At 36.7% G+C, this 23,787-nt stretch overlaps 1 protein-coding gene across 3 annotated transcripts in view; it reads left to right on the plus strand.

Annotated features, from left to right (window-relative positions):
* Nucleotides 1–2,512: 2,512 nt before the first annotated feature.
* LOC125661566 (tyrosine-protein kinase Yes-like) overlaps nucleotides 2,513–23,787 on the plus strand; it is a 34,135-nt gene continuing 12,860 nt past the window's right edge. For 2 of the 3 annotated variants that reach the window (XM_056152730.1, XM_056152732.1), the window contains exons 1-5: nucleotides 2,513–2,704; nucleotides 7,449–7,639; nucleotides 16,659–16,758; nucleotides 19,274–19,387; nucleotides 19,841–19,944. In XM_056152730.1, coding sequence (XP_056008705.1) covers nucleotides 7,564–7,639; nucleotides 16,659–16,758; nucleotides 19,274–19,387; nucleotides 19,841–19,944 — 394 coding nt within the window. In that variant the 5' untranslated portion in view covers nucleotides 2,513–2,704; nucleotides 7,449–7,563. The remainder of the gene's footprint in view (nucleotides 2,705–7,448; nucleotides 7,640–16,658; nucleotides 16,759–19,273; nucleotides 19,388–19,840; nucleotides 19,945–23,787) is intronic. The other variant, XM_056152731.1, reaches the window with a different exon arrangement.

Below are 23,787 nucleotides of genomic sequence, written 5' to 3' on the forward strand. Positions count from 1 at the left end.
CAATACTGTTAAAAATAACCTGAACATCAAAAGAAAATCACTGCAAATATGTGACAACAAACATTCTGTTTTGCTAACAAGAATTTGTTCTAATCATTGTACGATCGCGTGTCTATTAAAATCGTGGGTTTTAGTACAATCGCTTATTACGGCGTTGCAGATCGCATAATGTTTCGTGTGATCGTTATTTGAAAGTTGATGGTATGATATACACCCTAGTATTTAAGCAATTGCTTCATTATGACAATACGAATTAATTTATGAATTTGAAATAGTCTTTTTCATGGAGTAAAGTATGAAATTTCACTTTTAATATCACTTGCATGCCACTTTTCGGTGGAAATATTAACGGAATATTCAAATAAAAAAGAAAATGAATTAGTTCTGCATAAAATGAAAAGGTCCAAGCCAACGAACTCGCGTTTACAGAGGTGATTATGAAAAGTGAAGATAACGAACAATAATCAATCTCATAAATCCTATAACACAAAATAAAGAGTTGGGCAAACACGCACCCCTGAATATACCAGAAGTGGGATCGGGTGACTAGGAGGAGTAAGCATTCCCGGTCGACCTTACATCTTGATAACGTAAACGGAGTTGTCCGTAAGCAAACTCAGTGTGCCAAGAACGACCGGTATGAAACACGTCAGACAGCATTTGACTCAATGATAGGTTGTATTGGCAAATTAGATGATTTTGACTGCGGATAACTCCGTTTACCTGATCAGGATATGGTGCTCACGGCGGGTGTGACCGGTCAACAGGGGATGCTTACTCCTCCTAGGCACCTGATCCCACCTCTGGTGTGTCCAGGGGTCCGTGTTTGCCCAACTATCTATTTTGTATGGCTTGTAGGAGTTATGAGATTGATCACTGTTCGTTATCTTCACCTTGCATGATTATAATGACCATAGCATTTGCGAAATGTTGACTTTAAATGAGACTGTTGAAACCTCTGCACCATCAACTTGTTTGTCAGTAGCCTGTCTCGATATTGGTTTTTTTTAAATGATCATACCCAGAACAAGCTCTTGCGTATCGAATCAGTTGAGGGATATAAAAACCACATCCAGGTGATAATGTAAAATTCCATAAATGTGGGAAGTTGACTATGGAGAAGCTGAAATCATCCCGTTTATCATCAAGTTGAGTTGTTAGTTTTCTGTTAATATCTATTTTCAATAAATATATAAGTACAAAGCAGAAGTGGACAACTCTGGTGTGTCTTTTATTACGAGTTCACATGGATAAATCGAATCGACATATCAATTAGAATTATTATTGTTAATAGATAAAACGTCGTCGATATTTCTATTGAAGATCACAACAAGAGATTTTTTTCTTCTCACATAGAGAGCCCAAGGGAATGCCAAACAGACTGTTAGATTGATTGATTGTATCTTGCTTAACGTCTCACTCGAGAATTTTTCACTCATATGGAGACGTCACCAAGACCGGTGAAGGGCTTCAAATTTAGGCCTATGCTCGGCGCTTACGGCCATTGAGCAGTGAGGGTTCTTTAGCGTGCCACACTTACTGTGACCCGGTCATCCGTTTATAAGGTCATCTCCGAGGACCCGTGACATTCACACCTGATGCCGAGCGTTTGGCGATGGAACTGTCACTACCTGTTTTAACGACTTGGGTGTGTCACGGCCGGGATTCGAATCCCGGGTCTTCCGCATGCGGGGCGAACGCTCTAACCTCTCAGACACCGCCTGAAGACTACGAAGATATTGTCAATGAGGAAATCCAGGATGTTTTTAATTTCAACTTCAGAGTGCTTGTGCATGGAATCAAAGTGGTTTTTAACAAAGTACTATTTGTTGAAAAAGCAACTTTCTGTGATTTAAAAAAAATCTAATCTTGAATTCTATCGTGACTAATGGTCGTGTAAAGTGTTGTAAAGTCATACCCTTTGATGTTTTTTCATATAAGAAAAGCTTTGCGATTTCAAGTTTACTTAAAGTTCTATAGAATTTCATCTTTAAGGTAACCGATCCATAAACCCCATTTTTTCCCCCCAAGAATCATTATCGTTATATAATACAAAACTAGGTATCAAATGAAAGGTGATTATGAAACACAGTGACTCAACAAACGAATTTTGAAAATTGACAAGACATATAAGAAATATCTGTTATAGAGATTAACATTGGTCCCTGTGAGAAAAACACATTTCTGACATATAAACTCAATTAGAACATAATTTCCTAGAAAGCTGACGGTGAAAAGATTCATATTACCGTGGTAATCTCTCTCTCTCTCTCTCTCTCTCTCTCTCTGTGACATCTTTATCTAACTAAAGGTTAGGCATTTTGTTTTCGCAAAAAATTTAGTACTACAAATATTGACTTTTGTGAGATTAAATACTCTACTTCAAATGCACTTGTTCATTGAGACATGTTTCTATCGGTAATTTTAAAGTTATTTGATTTGATCATTTACAATGCCCATACATTGACTGACGCGGCACTTACATGACTTACTCGCGTGTTCCTTATCTCTAGCCTGAATTCAATACCCTGTTGACTGAATACGAAAGTAAGATGGAGAGAAAATTGTACTGAAAACCCTGAAAGGGACGCACTGATGATCTGTACCGAAAACCCTGAAAGGGACGCACTGAAGATCTGTACCGAAAACCCCGAAAGGGACGTACTGAAGATCCTTAGTATTCTCCTCTTTATCTATTATTAAAGTAAGTTTTATTTCTTTCTCATTTTTTCATAGATATCATGTCATAGGATTTCCAGCTTTGGGCATCCGTTGTTTTGTTCTGTTTTACTTTAAGCACCAGTTGTTGGAAATACCATATATGTCATAGATTTCTTTTGTTCTTCCATTCTATACGATTCTATACTCTGTTGTTTAGAGTAGTGATATCACGAGGTTTTCCACGTTCTATTGTTCGATTATTATAACGGCGTGTTTGTTTCCATGGTTATGGATGACGTCATAGACGCTTCAGATGATTCAGGAGGACCCCATAGTAAAGTATATGGGTCAGAATTTTGTTATTTACATCACTATCGTCTATCACCGAAACTAGTGTTTAGGTTGCCTGAATAAACTCAGGTGACCTATTGCAATCGGTACAATTGAACATTTTTAACTTCGTGATAACTAATTCTTTTCAACTTTGGTTTGAACGTCATTGGGACAAGGGGGACAACAATTGTAAATTTCAGGACTCCTGCACCCCTGGGACCTGAGGGGCGAGATGAATACTGCCAACATTGACAAGTTTTCAAAAATCTTCTCTACAACCGCACATATACAAGAATCAAAGAACTCAAAGTACTGAAAGGTGTAGATAACCAACAGTGATTAATCTAATAACTCCTACAAGCAATACAAAATTAAGAGTTGGGCAAACATGGACCCCTGGACACACTAGAGGTGTGATCAAGTGCTTAGGAGGAGTAAGCATCCCCTGCCGACCGGTCACACCCGCCGTGAGCCCTATATCCTGTTCAGGTAAACAGAGTTATCCGCAGTCAAAACACTAGGCTTGGCTTGTAATGATGCTGTATGGATATACAAGTTATAATAGTACCACTAGCATCTCAAAACAAAATTTTCAATAATATGCTGCAATTGATGTGTATATGAACACTTTTGTAGCACAGGAATATTTTAAGTCCTTTTAAAAACATGACACTGCGGTAGTTTGACAGAATCGCAAATGGTTGCGAAGGACATTATCAATTTCCACCCAATGTTATTGTTCCTTACACTATTTGTTCTAGATACTTCATAAGTTTGTCGATTGATTCGAAGACTTTGGCAACTCTCCTAATAAGCGCTGGTTTATGCGTACAGCGTTTAAAATTAAATGCATAATGGTGTAGAGAAGGAAGGCCTCTACTAAAATTGTGAATTTCATGATCCCGGGGTAAGTTACTGACCCCAGGGCGGGACCAAACTTGGTACATAGTGTTTATGTGTAAAACATTTAGATAATATCTTCTTTAGTGCTAATGATGAAAGGTGAATATAACGAACAGTGATCAATCTCATAACTCCTATAAGCAATACAAAATAGAGAGTTAGGCAAACACAGACACAGACCCCTGGCCAAACCAGAGGTGCGATCAGGTGCCTAGGAGGAGTAAGTATCCCCTGTCGACCGGTCACAACCGCCGTGAGCCCTATATCCTGTTCATGTAAACGGAGTTACCCGTAATTAAAATTAGTGTGCTAAGAGCGGTCAAATAATCGGTATCAAACATGTCAGACAGGATTTGACCCAATGATAGGTTGTATTGGCAATGAATGCAATAAACTCAATGATGTACTGTGGTTTGTTTACCTGCAGGGATACCTTGCTACACGACAGTGTATAGTTACAAGTATTTTAGTCATTGTAAAGTATTCTCAATCTCCATCTTCTTCAAATGTATTGTCGTAATATATACATACATGTATTATAGTAATATTTAGAACAGTAAGTAATGTTTGGATTTTATTCTTTTCCTATGCACTTTTTCTCTCTTTCTTTTTTTTTTAATGTAATTTAAATACGAACTTTATCTTTCATTGGATACGAATTGAACTAAAGAGACACTACAGCTCATTTTGCGCAAAAATCATGAAATGACAATGTTCCCAGAGCTTTCTCAAATTTTCTTGCCTAGTTGAATGCATGAACTTTGCGAAAATAACACTTATCTAAAGTTTAAAATTCTCATTGTAACTCAAACATTTTTACTTTTTGATGACCTATACAAAAATAAACTAGTGACCCAGTGCTCCCACTGGACCAAAATTCCCTTTCGCCACTTTTTCGGGGTGCGTCGCGGCACAAATAATCACATGCTTTACAATTATTTCCATCATATTATTTTATTCATTACATTACACTGATTTTGAATCAGTTACATTACTTAATCATATCCAGCTACCATACCTAAACACTTCTTTCTGAAATAATAAGAAGTTGATTTGTTTGATAAATTCTATTACGGAAATCAAAAATCAGATAATAAATCATAATGATATAAATATAAACTTTATGATGCTACACCCCTCAGTGAAAACATTGTGTACATTGCCCGAAATGGAGATGTCACAAAACATCAAGCCCAATTTAGAGTCGTATCTCAACCATTCCCTATTAAATTTCCGTGTTTGGTATGGAAGATTTTGCAATTTGGACATAATCAGATGTTTGAGCAGGTGGGGTTGACAGTAAAGCCAAACAGATATTTTTTTAATTTTAGACTGACTAGGGTCAGAAGCTACAAGTTTAGTGTCAAAATAGTATGGAGTGCATAGCCTTATGAGATTAGCATTTTTATACTGTTGTGCACCGAACTTCAGAACTTCAAAAAAAATTATTTATTAAAATTGCTATGTCCATATCAATGGTGACCGACCGCATTGTTTATGAAATCAATCACATCACAATCAAAACATTGTAATCAACGAGCTTGGTCGCAAAAACAAACAATTGATGTATATACATTATACACAATAATACGGCCAATTTAATTACCGGTCGGTTCTGTGGTTAAGAATTGACATTAATGTGGAGATGATAAAACGATAATGAATAAGAATTTAAATGTTAAACAATTGACCACAGCAGGGTACACAGCTGTCCGATGTACTTTATTACATAATCACCGACTTTTTTGCAGCCATACATTACCTGCGGCTATTATCTGGCCTTCGTGACCAGCTCTGTGTACACTGGAGCGACGCGAGATTTCCGGTCGCACGCATTGACTGAATAAACAGATTTTGACTGCATAAACAAACAGGTGATAATGTGTCACTGACAAAGGAAATTATTGCAAAAAGGGATTTTCGCCACTTTAATTTTTTTTCGCCATTTTTGAAAAAAATTCGCCATTGGCGAAAATGGCGAAGCCCAGCTCGAGCACTGATTACTAGTCTCATCCGCACGGTGCAGACGCTTGCGCATAGACGGCATTTAGTGCAGCATGTTCTCCAGTGAGAGAAAGTGTAGTGGATAGACCCAGAATTTTGACAGATTCTGCGAGAATAAAAATAAAATGAGATAAAACTCATGCCTGAACTAGAATTTACGTTGGGATCAGTATGACCATTGGAAAACTATGAACTAGACGAACCCCACGCAGAAGTCAGTGGCGGATCCAGGATCTCCGAAGGGGCCACATGAAAGTCAATCATCAGCCAATGTACTCAGTCATTTTGGGTGCGAAACAAATCTGAAGTTTTACTCACACTCTCTGGCCCCCTATACGTCTGCCACTGGGACTAGTGAAGACACTGCTTTAAAAGTAGGTGTCATTTGTATCTGAACACGTCACCTGCTGGTTTAAAATCATTGGTCAATAGGAACATGGATGGGTTTCTGTTGAAATAATGATTTATGGTTACTTAATTATAAGAAGCAGGGATTTGTTGATTGAATATTTTCGATGTTCCTCTCGAGAATCTTTCACTCACATGGAGAAGTCACCATTGCCTGTGAAGGGCTGCAAAATTTAGGCCTATGCTCGGAGCTTACGGCCTTTGAGCAGGGGGGGGGGATCTTTATCATGCCACACCTGCTGTGAAACGGGGTCTCAGTTTTAGCGGTCTGATTTTAAAGGAACACCCCCATTTAGTCGCCTCTTGCGAAAAGCAAAGGAATACTGAGGACCTATTCTAACCCGGACCCCTAGAGGACTAAGAAGCAGGGAATCATTTCATACCTCAAAGGTAAGTGTGGACCCCCCCCCCCCCCCCCCGAGGTATTTAGATAATTTTTTACTCACCAACTTTGCTGTCATTGAAACTCACGTGATATAGATATGTATTTATAAGTCCGAGTCAGTATGGAGAAACCTTTGAGTTCTGGATGATTTTCAAAGCACATTGAGAACAAATTGATGCATTCAAATTATTAAAAATTCTCAGTATCAATATGTTATGGTTTGTATCATTTTACCAATACGTGTTCTATTGATTGATTGATAGTTTTGCTGTTTTCAGCCACACTCAACAATTTTTCATTTATCTGGTGGTGCCCAGGTTTTATTGGTGTAAGAGAAAAACCAGATACAAAGTACCTGGGTAGAGACCTCCGACCTTCCGAAAGTAAACTGGGGAACTTTCTGACTTACCGGCGCGAACGGGATTCGAACCCCCGCCGACCAGAGGTGAGGGGCCGTATGATTTTGAGCGCGATGCTCTAATCCCTCGGCCACGGAGGCCCTCCCCAATACGTGTTCTAAAGAGCACTTGATTAAAATGTGGAAAATGAGCAGTAGTGTCTCTTTAATGTAAAACTTATACGGTACCAATTTTGATGCACCAGATGCGCATTTCGACAAATAATGTCTCTTCAGTGATGCTCAACCGAAATGTTTGAAATCCGAAATAACTATGAAGTTTTAGAGCTAAATATAACCAAAAACAGCGTGTTTAATAAATCGTATAAATTTGAACATATTTTCTCTTTATTGCAGAAATCAGATGCGAAAAGAAAACATTATAATCAAAGTTGACATTTTATTAAAATCAGTGTATAAACTGAACTAATCAGAGGCATAACACAAAGGACATATACAGTGCCTATTCAATATGGGAGCTTGCTGTGCAAAAAAAGAGCAAACAAATGACCTAACAACGTTAGCTGTACCCGCACACACTCCAAAACGTAAGTGTCTAGTGTTAATTAACCCCACATCCACCCCAAAACGTAAGTGTCTAGTGTTAATTAACCCCCACACACACTCCAAAACGTAAGTATTTAGTGTTAATTAACCCCATACCTACTCCAATACGTAAGTGTTTAGTGTTAAAGGTAAAGGCAACCCTAACCACAGAGTTGCTTTTATGAATAAAGTATTACTTACTGATATCGTAATTGACAGTCTTTAACAACAAAGATCCTTGCTTAACAATTAAATCAATATTAATCTATCATGTATTTTAAATTACCCGCCGCTAAGAGAGTGGCAATTGGAGTTTAATTTCTGACGTCACACCGTCTATTCCGGTTTATTTCATCAGCAGCACTGTAAACATGACAAGTTACGAACAGTTAAGTTTGGAGCTGTATTGATTTGAGCCCGTTCTTTTGCAAGAAGAAATTGAGAAAAAAAGACGTTCAGTCGAGTCGCAGACCAGGCAGACGGTACACGTTCTTCATATAAATGTCTCGAACCTCAACTTGTCATTGCACAAATGATGGATCCACAGTTTACGTAGTTGACTTGGTTGAGTCGGAAATTTCGAAAAAAAACAACCTTTTTTCACATCTCCCCTTCGCATTAGTGTAATTAACTGCTTGCCAGGAAGGCATCAACGTATTTATTCGTAAGATCTACCACATGCACATCTTTGATGATCTCGCAGGTGCTTGGGTTCAGCCCCCCTCCTAATAAGCTACATGAGTTGATTTAATTATTTTTTGTTGAAAATATTTCTAATGCATGTCAACAATGTCTTGCATACCCATAAAGTCCAAAATAATTCAAAATAAACCCTTCTTTAAAAAATACCCTAAGCCACTGATTATTATATAGGTTCTTTTATATAATATCCAGTGAGGGTATTTTTTTAAAAGGACTTATTTTTGACTTTATGGGTATGCAAGACGTTGTTGACATGCATTAGAAATATTTTCAAGAAAAAAATAATTAAATCAACTCGTAGCTTATTCGGAGGGGGGCTGAACCCAAGCACCTGTGGAAGATCTTAGAATCTCATCAAAACCGGAACAGACGGTGTGACGTCAAAATTGTTGATTTTTGTGGTCTTGAATACAAAAGAGTTACACATCATGGCAGCCTCTATAGATCGCGGGATTTTCAATTTTTGACGTTTTCAAATTAATACTGAAGCATATCTAGGCCATATATCAACATAGTTGTATGACACATCTTTGTCATATGATTAATCCTATCATTTATCATGTAAAACTCTTTTGGGTTGCCTTTCCCTTTAATTAACCCCACACCTACTCCAACACGTGTCCAGTGTTAATTTATCCCGCACCTATTCCAACACGTAAGAATCTAGTGTTAATTAACCACACAACTACTCCACCACGTAAATGTCTAGTGTTAATTTACACCACATTCACTCCAACATGCAAATGTCTAATCTAGTGTTAATTAACCCCATACCTACTCCAATACGTAAGTATCTAGTGTTATATGTAATTAACCCCATACCTACTCCAACGCGTAAGTGCCTAGTGTAAATTTACCCCATACTTACTCCAATATATAAGTGCCTAATGTTAATTTACCCCATACCTACTCCAACATGCAAGTGTTTAGTGTTAATTTACCCCATACTTACTCCAATATGTAAGTGCCTAGTGTTAATTAACTGCTTACCTACTGCAGCACGTAAGTGTCTAATGTTAATTAATCACACATCCACTCCAACACACAAATGTCTAGTGTTAATTAACCACATACCTACTGTAACACACAAATATCTAGTGTTAATTAACCACATACCTACTGTAACACGTAAATATCTAGTGTTAATTAACCACATACCTACTGTAACACGTAAATGTTATTAACCCCACACCTATATATTCCAACACGGAAGTGTTTAGTGTAAATTTACCGCTCACCTACTCCAGCACGTACGTGTCTAGTGTTAATTGATCCAACACCTATTTCAACACGTAGGTGTCTAGTGTGAATTAATCCCACACCTACTGCAACAGGTCAGTGTATTTAGCTAATTAACCTCCCACACGGACAGGTGAGACGGTGCCTATACCCATTGCAACAGATCAAAGCTAATTATCCCCTCCCATACAATCAATCAGTGTCCATAGCGTGCCCTACATCCCTGTACATAGCTAATTATCCACCTCTCACACTAACAATAAAGTGGCAAAATTGTTAATCAATTTTCACAAACAGTTAATCCGAATCTATCACTGCAATCAGAACATTACTTTCACTTTTTCATCAAGTTTTTTTCTTGACTTGAAAGGCTGAGCGATATTCCGATTAAGCAAAATTCTACCTACGCTACATGTAAATTCTTTCAGTTTAAAAATGGCATTACTTCAACATGGAAAACAGAACCGAAAACAACAAAATACTATTGTACATGTTAACGAGATTCAGCCTCAATATATATATATATATCTGAATAATGACTATGTATGTATAAGGTGAAGATAACGAACAGTAATCAATCTCATCACTTCTATAAGCAATACAAAATGAAAAGTTTGTCAAACACGGACCACTGGACATGCCAGAGTTGGGATTAGGTACCCAGGAGAAGCAAGCACCCCAGTCGACCGACCACACCTGCTGTTAGTCCTATATCTTGATCAGGTAAATAGAGTAATCCATAGTCATAATCGTTGTGCCATGAAAGGCCTAACAATTGGTAAGACACACGTGACAGCATTTGACCCAACGATAGGATGTATTGGCAAACTAGATCATTATAACGAATATAAAATTTGCGGAAACGAGAATGTTAAAACCCATGTAACGTTAACTTGTTTCTCAGTAGCCTGTCTCGATTCACAAAGTGATCATACGCAGAACAGGCTCTTAGGAACCGCATCAGTTGAGATATATAAACACCATATGTAGTTGATAATTAAATATTGCTAACTAAATATGGGAAGTTGACGACGGAGAAGCTGAAATCATCTCGTTTATCATAAAGTTGAATTGTTGGTTTGTTGTTAATATCCATTTTCAATAAGGATTTTAAGTACGAAGCATGTACGAAGGACTCCATGGTGTCTTTTATTTCGAATTCATTGGGATATATCGAATCGACATATGAATGAAAATTATCATTGTTGATAGATAAAACGCCCTCAATATATCTAAATGTCAAGTTGAAGGCCACAAGAGATTTTTTTCTTCTCGTGTAGAAGTTTTTGAATAAAATCTGCTTCATAAGAATATATAAACACGGGTAAACTAACAAAGGAGCAGCTTGTGTCAATGGGAATTCAAGCAGACTGTTGGGAGACCTGATGACGAACGACTATGACAATAATGTCTATGAGGAATTCCAGCATATTTGTACTGCAACTCCAAAGTACATGTACGTGGAATCAGAATGGTGTTTAACAAAGTAATTTTTGGATGACTTATCACTTGATGTGAATATTTTTCCACTTTTGTCGAAGAGGCAACTATATATGATGTTAAAAAAGTTCATCGTTAATTTATCATGAAAAATGGTCATGTAGATTAAGTGCTGAAATGTCATAAGTATTGATTTTGTTGATTTGAGAAAGGTTTTTTAGGAACCACATTTGATTTACACCACTTCTGACATAAGGTATAGCACAGTACCTTTGAAGTATCTCCTATGCAGCTGTTCATATTTTCCTGAGGAGGAAAGATAGGGTTTGGTAGTCAAGAACATTTACTGAATCCAGCGGTGCATCTATATTTTTGTGAATTTTAGGAATCCAGTATAGGTACAGTAACTCATATTCATCCATCCCATTAAATGGAATATAAAATGTGTTTAAAATTGAAGCATTATTTTAAAGAATTTCATCTTTTGAAAGGGCAGTTGGAGTATAAGTAGGATTATCAAATGTGGAATTAATGTCAGGTTCGTTGTAAAGATAACTCTTACAAAGACAATGTTGCAACAAGCTCTGTCAGCTGGAACCAAAACATACTTCTCGTAACCTATGATACGTACCTTTGTTTTGATGTGTCTAATATTGGATTTTAATATTCCTCATACTTTTAATACAGTCTGGTAAGGTATCAAGGTCTTTTTCATATTTAGTCCATCGTCTGGCATAATTTTCGACAGAATTCATAATAGCGATGAAGTTCTGTCGTCAATTGAAAAACCAAAGTTCTCTGAATTTAGGACCTTTTAACTTAAATAATGATATGCATAATGCAACGTAATATTTTGTATGTGAGTCTATAAATGAAATTACTAAACTACACAGTTTCTTTTTTCCGAGAGTATATATCATCATCACCAGGGCTACGTGACATGTTTTATTTCATCACAATAAGCATATTGTTATGGGTCAGAACAAAGCCTTAATATAACGCAGCAGAATTTACTAACAAAAGACAATTAAACAATTAATAAGATTTATTCACAATTCATAATTGATAGAAAATTGTAAAACAAGCAAAATACTAACTTACGGTAGTTGAACAATAAATCCAAATCTACCCACACAAAAATAGTAATTCCAAAATCCTAGTTCCCAGTATAATAGTTTACTTTATTTATACTTTTCTATCATCAGAATCCCAATGTATTTATAACAAGAATGAATTTTCTAGTATAATCTTGAAAAACAATGATGCAACCATTACGTCATCTTGCGTGGGGATCCGGGGTTAAAATAGGTCCTCAATACCCCCTTGCTTGTCGTAGAAGGCGACTAAGTGGGGCAGTCCTTTGAATGAGACCACAAAAACCGAGGTCCCGTGTCACAGTAGGTGTGGCACGATAAAGATCCCTCCCTGCTCAAAGACCATAAGCGCCGAGCATAGGGCTAAATTTTGCAGCCCTTCACCGGCAGTGCTGACGTCTCCATGAGTGAAATATTCTCGAGAGGGACGTTAAACAATATTTAATCAATCTTGCTACTAAAAATAACATGAGGTCTAGAACAATCTAGGTCACAGATTTCTTACTACGTAAACATAACTCTATAGAAAAAGCTAGGTTAATTTAGTGTAAATAGTAATATACACAAAAATATTGTCATAATAAAGACTTGCTATATATCGTGTAAAAATTGTACAAGAACTGGTAACAATGAACTTAATACATTTGTTTCTCTTTTCAGTATACATATTTTTATTGATTTTATTAAATAAAATGTTTTAAACTTTGTATTCTCGTGTATTTGGAATCATTCTTAGAAACGGTTCATAATATATTTTCAAAATGTTCTTGAACGAATTGCACATGTACTAAAAACTATTAATTCTTTTATATGCTGATGACATAATAATATGTGTCGAATCAACTGAAAAGTTGCAAAACGCTCATAATTGCTTTGAGTAATATTGTGACCTCTAAAATGCAAATAAAACGAAAATTATGATGTTTAGCAAGGAGCATACAAATAAGAGTTACATTTCCTTCATATATGGCGTTTCCAATTTAAGTTGTAGACAGCTTCAAATACTTTAGTGTAATATTTACAAATTCCGGAAGTTTTAAAATTAATATAAAAGACAAACTGGGTAAATCTACAAGAGCCAATATTTAGCGTTATCACAAGATGTAAAGAACACGTCTTATCTATCAATTACTTGAGAAAAAATACAACCAATATTATTATATGGATGCGAGATATGGGGTTTCACTAAAAACATATTCATTGAAAAATTGCATTTCAAACTTGGGTGATACTTTCTTTTAGTAGTGATTATTTGCATCTTCAGGCATCATAATGATGTGCATTTATATTAAATGAAGAATAACTATTTTTAAAAACAATATACACTATCATATTAAACCAGCATTAAATAAAGAGCTTAGAAATCTGATGTTTGCGACTTATGTATTGAAAAGTGTTACAGATGCAAAGTTTGGTTTTTTTTTAAAAAAGGATTCTCTTGCTGTGGTCCTCAATTCGACATTTAGATATATCGAAAACGTATTATTTATTAACTATAATAATTTTCATTCATGCAAGGTGACGATAACGAACAGCGATCAATCTCATAACTCCTATAAGCAATACAAAATAGATAGTTGGGCAAACACGGACCCCTGGACACACCAGAGGTGGGATCAGGTGCCTAGGAGGAGTAAGCATCCCCTGTTGACCGGTCACAACCGCCGTGAGCCCTATATCCTGATCAGGTAAACGGAGTTATCCGCAGTCAAAATTAGTGTGCCAAGAACGGCTTAACAATCGGTATGAAACATGTCAGATAGCATTTGACCCAATGATAGGTTGTATTGACGAACTACATCGTTATAACGACTATGGAATTTGCGAAATGCTGACTTCAATCGAGACTGTTGAAACCCCTGTAGCATCAACTTGTTTGTTAGTAGCTTACCTCGATTTAAAAACTGACTATATACAGAACAACCTCTTGCATATCGAATCAGTTGAGATATGTAAACACCATATGCAGGTGATAATGGAATATTGCTACATAAATATGGGAGGATGACGTTGGAGAAGCTAAAATCACCCCGTTTGTCATACAGTTGAGTTGTCAGTTTGCCGTTAATGTCTACTTTCAATAAAATATCTAAGTATGAAGCAGAAGTGGACGACTCTGTGGTGTCCTTTATTTCGAGCTCACAGGGATATATCAAATCTACATATGAATGAAAGTTATTATTGTTAATAGACAAAACGTCATCGATAGATCGAAATGCCGAATTGAAGGCTACAGCAAAAGATTTTTTCTTCTCACGTAGAAGTTTTTGAATAAATTCTGCTTCATATGAATATAGAAACAGATCAGCTAAGAAAGGAGCACAATTCGTGACCATGGGAATTCCAACAGACTGTTGGAAGACCTGATCACCAAAGACCACGAAGATATTGTCAATGAGGAACTTTAGGATATTTTTTATTTCAACTTCAGAGAACTTGTGCGTGGAATCAGAGTGGTGTTTAACAAAGTAAGTTTTTGAATGACTGATCACTAGATATGATTATTTCTGTTTTCCATTTTTGTTCAAGAAGCAACAGTCTATGATATTAAAAAGTCTAGTCTTTAATTTATCTTGAGGAATGGTCGTGTATAGTGTTGAAAAGTCATAGGTTTTAATGTTATTGATTTAGGAAAAATTCTGCGATTTCAAGTTTACTAAAAATTCTTTAGAATTTTTTTAGAATCCACATTTGATTAACACCACTTCTGGCATATATAGTTGTACAGTAAGTTTGAATTTTCTCCTTCACAGTTGTTAATATTTTCGTGAGGAGCAAAGATAGGGGCTTGGTAGAGCACTTACTGGATCCAGCAATGTATCTTTGTTTTTAAGGGGTTTTTATGAAGTTTAGGAATCCAATATAGGTACGGTAACTCATATTCATTCGACCTATTGACTGGAATATTAAATGTGTCTAAAACTGAAACATGGTTTTGAAGAATTTCATCTTTTGAAAGGGCAGTTGGAGTATAAGTACGATTACCAAAAGTGGAATTAATGCCAAGTTCGTTGAAAATACAGTTGTAATAATGAGCCTTACAAACAAAGGCAATGTTGTTACTAGCTTTGCCTGCTGGAACCAAAACATATTCCCCATGTAACCTATCTAATTCTTTTATCACTTCTGGTTTACTAAACACAGAAGGATAGCTGGTACGTACTTTTTTTTTCATATGTCGAATGCGAAATTTCAATATTCCTCTTATGCTTTTAACCCATTCTGACAATGTATCAAGTTCTTCTTTTTCATATTTAGCCCATCGTCTGGCATAATCTTAGACAGAATTCATACTAGAGATGAATTTCTGTCGCCAATCAAAAGACCAAAGTTCTCTGTATTTAGGACCTTTTAGAATAACTGATTTGAAGTCCTCATTTTCAATTATATCAACATCACCAGTAATGACATGTCCAGCTGGACTATAGTTGAAAGAAGATGAAGAACAAGAACACGTTGGTGGATTACGTATAAGATGGTCTATATCTAGGCACTGCAAAGTTTGTTTATAATTAAAAAGTTTGAATGCAATAGTAGAAGTATAGATGTGGGAAATACAGGGTATAGACTTGAACTTGAAATAAGTTGTAATACACGACTGAACCCTTTTATGGCGAAGAATGTTGCTTATATTGACGGTATCTAGTCCTTTGTTTGTAAATTGGAGCTTAAGGAACTAGTGGCATGATTTGGAAGGAATATCGTCCATGATCCGTGCTGGTTTAAAGAACCTGTGATGGGCAACATCCATAATCATATATCGATTCGATATAACCAAATGAAGTTGAAATAAAAGTCACCAGGTCAGAGTCGTCCACTTCTGCTTCATACTTAGATATTTTATTGAAAGTAAATATTAACGGCAAAGTACCAATTCAATTTTATGACAAACGAGATGATTTCAGCTTCTCCATCGTCAACTTCCCATATTTATGTAGCAATATCCCATTGTCGCCTGCACATGGTGTTTATATATCTCAATTGATTCGATACACAAGAGCATGTCCTTCATGGTCAGTTTTTAAATCGAAGCAGGCTACTGATAAACAAGTTGATGATACAAGGGTTTCAACAGTCTTATTCAAAGTCAGTATTTCACAAATTCTATGGTCGTTATAACGATCTAGTTTGCCAATGCAACCTATCACTTGGTCAAATGCTGTCCGACGTTTTTCATACCCATTACACACTAATTTTGTATGGATAACTCCATTTACCTGATCAAGATATACATGCAGGGCTCACGGCGGATGCTACCGGTCAACTGGGAATACTTACTCCTACTAAAGGACCTGATTCCACCTCTGGTCTATCCAGGGGTCCGTGTTTATCCAACTCTCTATTTTGTATTGCTTATAGGAGTTATGAGATTGATCACTGTTTATTATCTTCACGTTTCATAATAGACAATTGAATAAATTCATCATTCTGATCCATGAAATGTATTGCCAGTTCCATCTGGTTCGGTGGAATTGGGTTTACAAAACCTTTGGACCATCACTCAGTAGATGACATTATTATATTGATATATTGTTATTTGTTGAAGTTCACAAATCATCACTGAGAGCCCTGTATGACTACGATGCGCGAGCTGACGACGATTTGAGTTTTAAGAAGAATGACCTTTTAAATCTTTTAGATGACAGGTAAGTTAATAAACAAGAAACCTTGTAATAGGAATAGTTCATCTGTTCATCCTCCGCACAATATCCAATGAAGACCATTTCATTACTATGTGCTGTTAATCTTTTCATTGATAATCATCTTTATTGGAATGATGACTATTCATAGAGAAATTTGAATACTGCAATAAATATATATATCTTTGAATTAACATTTTGATAAATTCAATAAAAACTATTACTTTATATAGAATATAAAGATGATTTTGCAGGCGATTTTGGGGATAAGCTTGATTGGTGATCACGTAACTTGAAATGGCATAGGTGCGTTTTATTTCGGGTTCCACAATTTCTGTGTTTTCTCTCAGAAAGAAATGGAGATTTTATAAAAACAACCTACAGCTACCAGTGAATCACCCTACTATGCTACTGTCTTCATCTTTGATGCACTTTATGAAGTCAGCTCTTTTTATGTAGTTTCAACCCGTTAGATCAACTTTATTGTATTTCATTTCATTTTTCATTTCATTGTTATTTCGGATTTCAAACATTTTGGTTGAGCATCACTGAAGAGACATTGTTTGTCGAAATGCGCATCTGGTGCATCAAATTGGTACCGTATAAGTTTTACATGATCAGTGACTGTGTTACTTGTATACGAAGTATGTGTGTAAACATTGTAAACAATCTAAGTTAGCATCATGTCTGTATAAACTATATAGGGAATACAAAGAATTATCCTTTCTCTCGCATATATTTATACTGTACATGTATTTGTATTGTATGATTGATCATTTACAATACTATATGTAATTATGAGTCGTTGTGGCAAGTCAAATCCAAAGAACCTCGACTTCATTATTCCAACACAAACCATTGTCCTCTACAATAAATGTATCACAGTCTAATAAAACATCAAGGCCTTGTTCTGCATATGACGTGTCCCAAAATGTTTCCCAATATCTGCAGGAACATAGCGATCGATCTAATTTACAACTTGTCAAAAAATGAAATCCTAGTCGAACAGGCTGCAAATTTAATTCTTTTAAACACTTGCTATTGAAACAGTATCCTGGACAAGTTAATCTCTGAAATGAACGATCTCAAATCTAGAATTCTTGATATTGATCACTTGAAATTGATCACTGTTCGTTATCTTCACCATTTATTGAGGACCGTCTTGATAACTTAGAAAAATACTCAAGAAAACTCTGTTTAAAGATGTCCGGAACTCCCGAGAACAGCGATGAAGATATCGATTTTTATTGTTTTAAATCCCGTGAACAACATCATACTCCCCCATGATCACGACAGACTTGAAAAATTCTCAATATGCAATTCACATCGCTTGGTTCCACCACGACAGGCTTGGTCAGATGTAATAAAACAGAAGCATCTTAACAACCTGAAATGTCTTAAGCTTATTAGAACCAGCCATTTGTAATGAAGCATTTGATCAATTAAGTAAACCAAAGAAGAAAAGGGATATAAAATTTGTACCAACGTTATGGTCACCAGGTTTAACCCATGGATAAAGGAATTAAGGAACTGAATCATGAACATAGTGGGTGTAAGGTGTCCCGAGTAAAATGTTAGGTAATAACATCATATCCAAATTAAAGTAAAATTCTTCCAAGCATTGCATATCTTTAGTAAAAAGTAAAAAATCGTTTGTCAAAACATAAACAAACATCGTACTACGGGGGGTATCGAGGTCAACCCATCTGATGATGAATCTTGCAAGTGAAATCGAGTTAGTGTTGGCTACTAGGATGCGGTCAAGCATAATAAAACCCAGTTAAAACGCTATACACACCTTTGATCTGCATTATTCCGTGTCCGCAGAACAGTGTTCCCGTCAAAGATGAGTTATGTTATTTAGAATTACCAATAAATAAATATGAATACAAAAAATAATAAACGTAATATTTGCGGAGTCACTCTTTTCTTTTACATGAACATATTCAGTATTATGTCACGTGAAAAGTTGTTTATTTTTCTCACCCTTTCTTTATACCATATCCTGTTGGACCAATTACCCTTTACAAATAATATGCTCTGAGTCATTTCACTATTTTTTCATCGTTGTTTCACTTATTTTCTTTGCCATTTATTCATACATGTTTCTCTTTTAGATACTAATATGTACATTAACAGGATAGAATTACCCTTATTTTGCATTAATTTCATTGTTGATTTAATACAAATAGTACACCCTCACATTATTTACATATGGTGTGACCGGTCAACAGGGGATGCTTACTCCTCCTAGGCACCTGATCCCACCTCTGGTGTGTCCAGGGGTCCGTGTTTGCCCAACTATCTATTTGTATTGCTTGTAGGAGTTATGAGATTGATCACTGTTCGTTATCTTCACCTTGCATGGTACATGTCAGATATGTCTGTCTTGCTATATGCAACCAAACCTCTTCTTTGTTCAAATTCAATAACACGACTATAGATAATGGGTCACACAACACCGAGCCGCAATAGGAATTTCAAAAGTAGTAAACTGACTTGTGGGTGTGGTTTATTTCAGTGATCCTGATTGGTGGTTTGTCAGTCATGCCAACCCTAACGACAGCGCTACAAAGTTCGAGGGATATGTTCCCAGGAATTGCGTAGCCATGGAAGACTCACTGGAGTCTTATGAGTAAGTCAGTCAACAAACAATGTAATATGCGATCTAACATAATAACTCGTGAACTTCAGAACGAGGCTCCACTGTATTGCCAGCATTGCTTGCTTAATGTGAGCACATTATGATGGAACATGGGTTATTGAGTTTGTTGAAGAACGTTTTACAAGCTAAGTCTAATTCAAGCACAAACTTGGTCTCGGAAATACGTCTGATGACAAGTCTTAAGAGTATATCTGTTGATAAGCAAATGATTACATTTACAAGTAGGTTTGTTAACAAACCCATACATCGGTTTATGAGTTAAGTCTGTTAAGTAGTGTACACTTAATCATACAAGCTCACTCTGGTGAAAAGCTCACACTTAAAACACGGTGAGACACCCCTAACTTTCTCCTATGAGTCATGCTATATATAATTTAAATTCAATTTAAATTAAAATTAAATTCAATGTGTTTCTATTTCCAGATGGTTTTGGGGATGTATATCCAAAAACGAATCGGATCGGCTACTGCTCTCCCCAAGAATTGAAATGGGGTGCTTCTTAATTAGGGAAAGTGGAACTATATCAGGTAGCTTTCAATGTAATTAACAAATACGTGTAGATCTAATGATTTCATATGAATCAATTTATGTAACAATACTATGAGACATTGTCAATTTAAACACAAACATCGGAGGTATGTAAAATTAGCTACCTGTAGCCAGCTACTACAATGTATACTAGCGGAAAAAAGAAACTGTGCATTATTTAATATACGAAAAAATAATTTAAAAAAGTAACGATGAACAAATTTTATTTTTTGTAATACTGTTAACAATTGTATTCGTTACAACATTTCATAATCCATTAATGTTTACGTCGAATAACGTCAATTTCAGCACACTCGAAAGACACTGGTCTTCGAAGTTGAATTAAGAAAGTTAATAACGAGCGTGACCACCATTTGCATTCACGCATGCTTGACAACGACGCCTCATTTATCCCACTAGAGTGTTCAGAAATGTTTGAGGGATGTTGTTCCAGATGTTGGTGAAAGCCTGGTCTAAATCATCCAATGCCACTGGCTGATTTGGTAAACGGCGTAGACGTCGTTCCATTTCATCTCAGGCGTGCTCGATCGGCGATAAGTCTGGGAAAACAGCTGGCCAAGGCAAGACATCGACATTCTGTTGAACAAAAACGTCCCTGACTACACGTGCAACATGTGGCCTTGCATTGTTTTGCTGCAGAGTGGTGTGATTTTGCTGTCTCTGTATGAAGGGTATCACATGGTGCTGAATAATTTCGTCTCGATAGCGTACGCCGGTGAGATTTCCTTTGACAATTTGTAGAGGGGTCCTTTCACGTGCTGTTATTCCACCCCACACCATAACGCTTCCTTCACCGAATTGTTGACATTGCACAACACAAGCGTCCTGGTACCGCTCCCCAACTCGACGATACACTCTACAACGGCTATCCAAATGAAATCTGGATTCATCAGAGAACAGAATATTGGCCCAGTCCTGTATTCTGAATCGCAGATGTCGTCTGCACCTCGCTAATCTAGCGATACGATGACGTTGAAGCAGTATTGGGCGGACCGCTGGACGTCTTGGTCTGATGTTGTGCTTGCGCAGACGATTACGCACAGTTCTTGGACTGATTGGTCGAAGTCCAGGAAAGTTACGAGCAGTCACACTTGCTGTCTGGAAACGATTTCTGAGGTGCACAAGTCTAATGTGGTCGTCCTGTCGACGCAACGTCAAACGAGGACGCCCAGACCGTGGTCAATCCCGAGTGTTACCAGATTGTTGGAAACGTCTCCATAATGACTGGATGGTGCTCCGATGAACGCCAAACTGTATTGCTACGATATTTTGTGCCATTTCAGCATGAAGCATCCCAACAACACGATTACGTTGGTTTTCACTGAGCCGTGGCATGATAGAAGAGTAAATTTTGTCAAAACTAAAGTGCTTTCCTTAACAAATAGTGTCCAAACAAACCTTTTACACGTTTTACTCCAAACAGTATTGACCAGTAAAACTCATGCGTACGAACACTTCAATAAACAGCATGTGTTCACTAACCGTGAAAAAGTCCGTGCATCTGAGTCGGGTACTCTCCGATATTGTTAAAAAAAACATCACCTTTATTGATTGTTTAGATTTTCTAAATATAAACAATAAATATAGACAAATTATCCTAAATTTTATAATGCAGTTTCTTTTTTCCGCTAGTATATAAAGGTTATAATTACCGATAGCCTGCTACAAGATAAAAGTTACCGGTTTTGAATTTAACAAAATTCCAGGTTTCTTTAAATGCTGATAAGTCATATGCTTTGAAATTCCAGACACCATGCTCAATTCTCACAGTTACCTTTACAACCCATGCAATGTAAACTTGCTGAGTGTTTCCTTTGAGAATCATATGGATTGATTTTAGACCCTTATACATATGATATACCATATATTTTCAGATATCACGCTTGAGGAAATCAGCTAGTCATACATATACAGTGTACATTTTGATTCGAGATACCACGGAATTTCAACATTTGCTTGAATACCTTATGAACTCTCTCCATCCAAGTGAGGAAGTAAGCCTGTATCATCAAAGACTATGCTTTAGATAACCTGAACTTTGACATATCGAATCACATACTTGAAACAGAAGTTTCATGACGGCCCCTTCAGTGTTAATGTCAGAAAGCAAGGTAGGACGAACTTCAGGGAAAGGTAGAAAACCACTAGGACTGTCAATTCCCAGCTTCAATTTGAATCTGTAAGGGTACTACTACCTGGTGGTACCAGGGGGTCAGGACATATTTCGAGTCGCTATTTGTACTATGTCCAAGGACGAGGGGACATATTAAAGTATCGACTGATAATAGTACAAAACCCTAATGGGCACTCGATGTCATGCAAACAAGAAGTCCATAATTCTCGGAAGTGTTTAGCTCGTCTGAGCTTTGACATTTTTCGTATATCATGAGTTATAAATGGTTTGAAGTGAGTACTAGTATGAGATACGGAAAATAAGGTTTGGGCGACCTTCACTATATTTACAGGTATCATAGAGATCTTATCTGCATGGCATCCAGTACCCTTTAGTATTTCTTACTCAATGGATACATTTCTTTTCTTTCCATGACAGTGTTGGAATAGGGAGTCAAAATCTATCCCAACCCCCTAGAGCCACCGGGTGGTACTCCATCAATCCTAAATTGAAAGCAGGAAATGACAGTCCCAGGGCTCCGCTACCTTGCCTTCAAAGATTGCAGTTACTAAAATAGTCATTCAACTCATACGATACGGAAAATGTAAAAACTTCACACGAGTAAAACAACAATCTCGTTTATCATAGACAACTTCCCTTAACAAACCAGTGAATACTTTGTCTCTTTGTCCCATGACAAAGTAGAAATAAGAATTCGAAATCTGTATTGACCCACTTGATCAAACAAGTGATACCCCTAACGACTCGAAGTGAAAGCAAAAATTGACAGCCCTATGGATCCCCTACCTCGTCCTAATATTCATTCTGCCTTGTCTTCAAACGTTAGCGTCCAAGAGGCCGTCACGAAACTCCTGCATCAAGTATGTGATGCAGAATTTCAAAGTTCAGGTGAGCTAAACCGTAGTCTTTGATGATGCTGACCTACTTTCTTGGTATTCCTCCGCAGTAATTATAGAAAAAGTATTTTTTATTGACCAATATTTTTCCTTTCAGTCCATTCTCGAAAAAAAATCTTTTGTTCATTTCTTTTGTTAGAAAATAAAACTAATCACTCTCTAGGAAGGCTAATATACAAAATATTTCATTTAATACAATATAGCTTTAAGTTGATTGGCAGGTGATTAATTTTTAAACCATAAAAGATCCCACATCATGTAGGTTTTCTTATCTTAGAATGTATTTCTTGGTTCTTAATGCCCAAGATTATGGTATTCTGATTAGCTAAATTACATGTATCAATAAGCATTTTATTTTCATGCTAAGTGACAACATGTATTGCTCACAAAAGATCCTAAAATGAAATGAATGTTCAAGTTTATCTTCTCATTCTTTCTTTTTTTTTTTTTTTTTTGGTTTGTTTTGGCCTTCATCGTTGCAGTAAAATCACCCATATGCATATAACCTGAATTCGTCATTAATGTGCAATCTCTCATGTGAGCTACATGTAAGTTGATGTTTTATTATGTTTGACATTTTTAAACAGGTTTCAAATTAAATACAGTGTACAGTACGGCCAACTCGGATCCCGTATTTTCCGCGCTCCCCCCGCGGGATAGAGCTACCGCGGTATATCTCAGGTAACCCTGCATATCCCGCGCTCCCCCCACGGTCCCGCTGTCCTCGCCGCGGTCTTACCTGTAGATGATTAATGCCATCAACAAACGCGAGTTATCTCCCGTTAACGTAA

This window comes from Ostrea edulis, chromosome 1, assembly GCF_947568905.1.
Source record: "Ostrea edulis chromosome 1, xbOstEdul1.1, whole genome shotgun sequence".
In the NCBI taxonomy this organism is placed as follows: domain Eukaryota; kingdom Metazoa; phylum Mollusca; class Bivalvia; order Ostreida; family Ostreidae; genus Ostrea; species Ostrea edulis.